We start from the raw sequence: 6,950 nt of genomic DNA, 5'->3' as shown, positions 1-6,950 counted from the left end.
ATGAACTAATCATTAGGAATGCTAGGAATTGTATGAAGTCGTGATTAGGGAGAAGCCATCTAGAATGGTACTTTAGAGAGTGGCATTAACAATGATGATTTGAATGTTGAATTCCTAAAATGTATGAGAGTGGATGAGATGAAATTGACCCCCAACAACATATTCATTCATATATTCCATTGAAAGTGTTTATCTTTTGTCTTTGCCATTGATCAAACTTCATGCATACATGTTTATTCTTTCGTCTTGCATAGTAAAATCCAAATATTTCATTTGTAAGTCCTAGCTAATCAACAAATCACATAACTAAACTAGGTCGTGAGTCCTTTGGGAAGAACGATACTTGGTCTTACCAAGTTTATTACTTGAACGATTCGGTCATACTTGCCGATTGTGAAACAAGTTTGTGACATCATATTTTGGTGCTTACAAATTTGTCCATCAGTAATCTGCTGGTTAAAGATGTACCTTTTGTGATGAATGAAGAATGTTTGAAAGCCTTTGATATCTTGAAAAGTAAGTTGGTGTCAGCCCTAGTGATTGTAGCTCCAGATTGGAATCAACATTTTGAGCTAATGTGTGATGCTAGTGATTATGCAATAGGAGTCATGCTTGGTCAGAGAAAAGAAAAGGTATTTCACACAATCTATTATGCTAGCAAAGTTTTAAATGATGCCGAGTTGAATTATGCTACTACTAAGAAGGAGTTCCTAGCCATTGTTTATGCTTTGGAGAAATTTAGACCTTATCTCATTGGGTCTAAGGTGATTATCTACACAGATCATGCAGCTATAAAATATTTGTTGACAAAACCAGATTCTAAGCCACGTTTGATTAGATGGGTACTTCTATTGCAAGAATTTGATGTTGAAATCCGTGATAAAAAGAGGAGTGAGAATTTGATTGTTGATCACTTATCTCGGTTAGTTAAGATTGAGGTTACTAGCAAAGAAGTAGAAATGTGGGAATCTTTTCATATGAGACACTCATGTACATTCAAAAGAGGTTGCGGTTTACTGATATGGCCAATTTTAAAGCTGTAGGAGAAATTCCAGAAGATCTTAGTTGGCAACAAAGAAAGAAATTTTTGCATGATGCCAAGCAGTTTATCTGGGATGATCCTTATTTGTTCAAAATTAGAGCAGATAATCTTTTGAGGCGGTGTGTGACTAATGAAGAAGCAAAAGGAATTCTCTGGCATTGTCATGACTCACCCTATGGAGGACATTTCAATGGGGAAAGAACAGCAACAAAAGTTCTCCAGTCAGGTTTTTATTGGCCTACTTTATTTAAAGATGCTTATAATCATGCTAGGAATTGTGACAAGTGTCAAAGAACTGGGATTATTTCAAGACGTCATGAGATGCCTTTGCAAGGCATTTTAGAGGTTGAAGTCTTTGATTGTTGGGGTATTGATTTTTAGGACCTTTTCCACCATCTTTCAATAATGAATATACACTGGTGGCAGTTGACTATGTGAGTAAATGGGTGGAAGCATTGGCGTGTCCCAAAAATGATGCTAGCACTGTGATTAAATTTCTAAAGAGGCAGATCTTTTCACGCTTTGGAACTCCGAGAGTGCTTATTAGTGATGGAGGATCTCATTTTTGTAATTATCAGCTAGCACAGGTACTCAAACATTATGGTGTGAGACATAAGGTAGCTGCACCTTATCATCCACAGACTAATGGGCAAGCTGAGGTGTCTAACAGAGAGATCAAGCGAATCTTAGAGAAAATAGTTGTTGCATCAAGAAAGGACTGGTCACAGAAACTTGATGATGCTCTCTGGGCATACAAGTATGCAATGAAGACATCTATGGGTTTATCACCTTATCAGGCTAGTTTATGGAAAAGCATGTCATTTACCAGTGAAGATGGAGCACAAAGCTTTATGGGCGCTTAAATTTTTGAATTTTGATCCTTCTGAAACTCAAAATAAGCGCAGAAGAAAGATGCTGGAGCTTGAAGAGATGTGGTTGCATGCATATGATTCATCCAGAAGCTACAAAGAAAAGGTAAAATTCTGTCATGGAAGGAAGTTGATAAAAAAAAGTCTTTACTCTAGGGCAGCAGGTGCTATTGTTCAATTCAAGATTGAAATTTTTTTCTTGGAAAGTTGAAGTCAAAATGGTCAGGACCATTCATAGTGAAAAGTGTGCGTCCACATGGAGCAATTGAATTGGTTGATCCAGCTGCTAATGATCAACAGAGAAGCTGGGTGGTGAATGGTCAACGTCTCAAACATTATCTGGGAGGAGAAGTAGAGCGGTTGTCTACAGTGTTGTTGTTGGTTGATCCTTGAACTTTATTGGGTCAAGCTAGTGACGTTAAAAGAGCGCTTGCTGGGAGGCAACCCAGTGTTCTAAACTCTACTGAACTTATTTGCTTCTGTTAGTAGAATAGGGTTTGATGTACTCAATTTGAAACTGTGTCTGTTATGATGGTTTGCTTGTGACTTATGCATGACGAGTATGGCTTGATGATGCTTTGATATTGATTGATGTTGAGATTGTGCACTATATGCTGAGATACAGGTGATGGTTCACAAGCTTTGTGAACAAATGCATGATGTTGTTATTGTGATTATGATGCTAAGCAGGATGTGTATGTGGAATGGTTAAATGAGCCTATATGTGAGGTTTTTGAGATCCAGATTTTTTGATTGAATGCTATTACTTTGAAAGCATGAATGACTTTACCCAGGTTTTCTATGATTGAATCAATTGCTTGTATGTGTAATATGATCAAGGCATTTGTTGGTAACCCTTTTTAGCCAACATGCATGATTTTAGCCCACTAAAAGAGAACACTATGTGTTCCATCCTTTGAACCTTTAAGCCTTAAACATGATTTGAAAACCCTTTTTGAAAAGCTTTACCTTGAGTTGAGTTGAGAATATTTTGTGGTATTGATAAATGTTCAAGTTTGGGGTTGTTGGGAAGTGTAAAAAGGGAAAATAACAAGCATTGAGCCAAGAGCTAAGCACGTGAAAAGCAAAAGAAAAAGGAAAGAAAATAAAGAAAAAGAGAAAGGCTCAATGCAAAAGAAAGTTGGGAAGAAGGAAGAATGGTTTAGATGATTCACTTAACTCAAGGATTTTGTGATCCAGAAAAACCAATTTTCTTGTTAGCCCAACCACATTATAAGCTATAGAAAAGTCCTTGTGATGATACTTACTTGTGAATATGTTTGATTGTGGTTAAATGAAAGGCAAAGTTAATTCAAGTGACATTGTGATAGTAGAGTTGATGAGTGACTTCTTATACACTTGTGTGATTGAGTGAAACACTTTATCTGGTGAGGAAAGAGTCCATGAACACATAAGAACATCTATGCTTAGTTGATTGATCATTCATGAAAGTAGCATTTGTTGGAAATTAGGTGATTGCGTGAACACTAAAGCATGTGCACATCTTGATTGAAGTATTTGTGATGGCTAATTTGAGTACTTACTTGTCTTGGAAGAAGGATTTTTGAATGTGGTGAACCATTATATGGATTGGTGGAAGATTGAGTTACATCTTGTTTGCTTGAGGACAAACAAAGTTCTAAGTTTGGGGTTGTGATAATAGTTGAAAAACTATTATTTTTATACTTAATTTTGATGTTAAAGACAACCTTTATGACTTAGAAAATAGCTTGGAATCATGTTTTTGTTTAAGTTTTGGAAATAAGAGAGTTGGATAGGTTTTATGCTTTGTTTACTTGTTTTTGCAGGTTTTAAGATGAATTAAGTGAAAGAAGTGAAGTAGCTAGAGGTTGGATTCAAAAAAGGAAGAAAAAGTGCAGAAAAGAAGAGACGCAAGTACCGCTCAGCGCCAATTACCGCTGAGCGGCACTTTGAAGACCCGCAGTCACCGTTGAGGGGAAAAAGCCGTTGAGCGTCAAAATAGAAGAATCGCGCTTACCGCTGAGCGGTATTTACCGCTAAGCGCCATTTTTATGGGCTTGGGCTTAATTTTTTGTAATTTTTAGAATGGTATATAAGGTTTTAGTCGACCTAGGTCAGAGATCTTTGGCTGGAACAAAGCAGAAACACACTCTTTCACCCCTTGGAGGAGGATTTTGGATGCTACAGCTCCTTTCTCACCTTTCTAGGGTTTTATCTTTCATTCTTTCTTTGCATTTCATCTAGTTTCACTATGAATATGGTGAACTAAACTTCTTTTGTTGTTGGGGAATCAATGTAATCCTTTTGAAACTCTCATGTATTGAATTTGTTCTTTAATATATATGTTTTCTTTCATTAATTATTAGGGTTTTTCTCCTTTGCTTAATGCTTGCATTGTTTAACTCATTCATAGCATGATAATTGATTTTGTTGATATGGACACATATAGGGAAATATAGATCTGGGGAATCTCTCCCAATAGTAGTATAAACCTAGACATAGAAAAATGATGGTTGGTTGCCTTTAAGCTTCTGTGCTTTATAATGCATGAATAATTGTCAGGGAGACAAGACATTGTAAACTAGTGATTATGATTAGGCTTTCTTCGCCAAGACATCGGGTTTAAGGTAATTTAGAGAGTGACATTAGCATTAATGAAGAAAAATGAATTCTTGAATACATGAGAGTGTATAGGATGAAATTGATAAACCCCAAAAACATACTCATCATATATTTCAATTCACGTGTTTTGCTTCTTCTTTTCCATTATCAATACATGCATTCATATTTATATTTCAGTAATTTGCATTAAAAATCTCAAGGAATTGGTTTTACAAGTCTTAGATAATCAACAAATCACACAACTGTCTAGGTCGTGAGTCCTTTGGGAGAATGATACTTGGTCTTACCAGTTTTATTACTTGGTACGATTCGGTTACACTTGCCGAGGGTTACATTGGTAGCAAAAAAGAATGGAGGGGAAACTAAACGCACTAGAAGGAAGGATAGAGGGACGAATGGTGGCGATAAAGTCGACCCTAGAGGAATTGAAGGCGGGGATGCGAGTGATGACTCTCTCGTTTCAGTGAAACTCAAGAAGACGCTCTAGGAACCATGATCGGAGTTCCGAAGGAAGTCACGATTCCATCAACGTTGAACGTGAACGACGACCACCAGAAAGTTCGGAGGACGAAGCAGAAGATGATGGAGGAGACGTGCAACGAAGTTGGATGAAGCGCGTTGAACTACCAACGTTCAAAGGAACGAATCCCATGGGCTGGATAGAGAAGGCCGAGAAATGTTTTGATCTCCAGAACGTAACGGAGAGGTAGAAGATGAAGTTGGTATACATCTGTATGGAGGGAGGCGCTAGTTATTGGTTTCGCTTCTAGCGGAAGAAGACCAGACACCCAACTTGGAGCATGTTCACTACCGCCTTAACGCGGAGGTTTAGGGGATTAAACAGGGGTTTCGTTTATGAGAAATTGGTCGTCGTGCGACAAAGGGGAAATGTCGACGAATATATACAGGAGTTCCAATTCCTGGTGGCACAAGCAGCTGGAGTAAATGAGGAACAATTATTGGGATATTTTTTTGCTCGGTTGCAGGAAGGATTGAGAAATCTAGTGAGGCCGCACGATCCACGCGATCTATTGACAACGATGGAGCTAGCTCACGATGTCGAGCAGGCAGGATCTGTATCGCGAGGTAATAACGGAACGGGAGGAAAAGGAGGGGCGACTTGGGGAAGATATGCCCAGAGTTCAGGTACTGTCGCGAGGACAGAAACCTATCGCGGGTCGACGGAGGGGTTGGTGAACGCCGGTGGCGGATCGGAAATGAAGAAAAAAGGCGTTTCTAGCAATTTAGTCTCCCGAGCAGGCAGTAGCAGAGGAGGGAATACTCAAGGAAAAGGAGTAAGGACCTTGCCTTATCCCGAATACATTAAGAGGCGCGAAGAAGGACATTGCTTCCACTACGGCGGACCTTATAGTCCTGGTCATAGTTGTGCGGAGAGAAGCATGCGTGTCATGATATTGGCAGAGGAGGATGGAGAAGACGAAACAGAGGAGAACGCCGAGATGGAACAAACGGCGATGGAACTATCGGGGTTGTCTGCCGGAGGACTTACGCAATCTAATACAATGAAGCTGCAAGGCTGGATGCAGAGGAGGAGAATTCTAGTCTTAATTGAGTGCAGAGCTAGTCATATTTTTATATCCACCAGATTGGTGAAAGAATTGGGTTTGGAAAGCACCGACACACGTCCTTATAAAGTGTGTTTGGGAGATGGGCAAAAGAAAGTGACTAGTGGGTATTGTACAAGAGTCCTCGTGAAATTAGATGGTTTGGAAGTCAAAAATAAATTGTATCTCTTTGAGTTACGCGGTGTGGATGTAATATTATGGGTGACTTGGTTAGCTTCCCTAGGAGAGATTAAAGTGGATTGGGGACAACTCATTATGAAGGTGGAGCGGGAAGGGAACGAAGTGGAGATAAAAGGAGATCCCACTTTAACACGTAGAATGGTGATACCCAAAGTTCTCTTAAAAGAAAAAGAGATAGAAGCCATGACTCTCCTGTGGAGCTTAAGTCAAGCAGAAGCGGTGGAGGCAGATGGGGAAGCCGAGAGATGGGCACCAACGCAAGAGGCAGGGCTGAAACAGATTATGTCAAACTTTGATGGAGTGTTTCGAGAACCTCAAGGGCTGCCACCTGAGAGGAAAGTAGACCACCGAATACCTTTGAAGGAAGGTACCGAACCCATAAGTGTCAGGCCATATCGCTACCCGCATCTTATGAAAACAAAGATAGAGAGACAAGTTGAGGAAATGCTGAATCTGGGCATTATTCGCCCTAGCAATAGCCCATACTCAAGTCTAGTAATATTAGTGAAAAAGAAGGATAGGAGCTGGAGATTTTGTATGGATTACATAACACTTAATAGGGTCACTATGGCGGATAAATATCCAATACCTGTTATAGAAGAATTGTTGGATGAGTTACAAGGGGCAACGTATTTTTCTAAGATTGATTTAAAGCTTGGATATCATTAA

The 6,950-nt window shown here is 39.3% G+C and overlaps 1 protein-coding gene across 1 annotated transcript; it reads left to right on the top strand.

The window, feature by feature from the left end:
* Nucleotides 1-5,315: 5,315 nt before the first annotated feature.
* On the top strand, nt 5,316-6,950 carry LOC108339280 (uncharacterized). The gene has a single exon (XM_017576419.1). The coding sequence runs from the start codon at nt 5,316-5,318 to the stop codon at nt 6,948-6,950; it is 1,635 nt and encodes a 544-aa protein (XP_017431908.1).

The sequence above is a fragment of the Vigna angularis genome, chromosome 5 (assembly GCF_016808095.1).
Source record: "Vigna angularis cultivar LongXiaoDou No.4 chromosome 5, ASM1680809v1, whole genome shotgun sequence".
NCBI lineage: Eukaryota > Viridiplantae > Streptophyta > Magnoliopsida > Fabales > Fabaceae > Vigna > Vigna angularis.
Note: the sequence above shows the minus strand (reverse complement) of the source record. Positions and strands in the feature narration are given on the sequence as shown.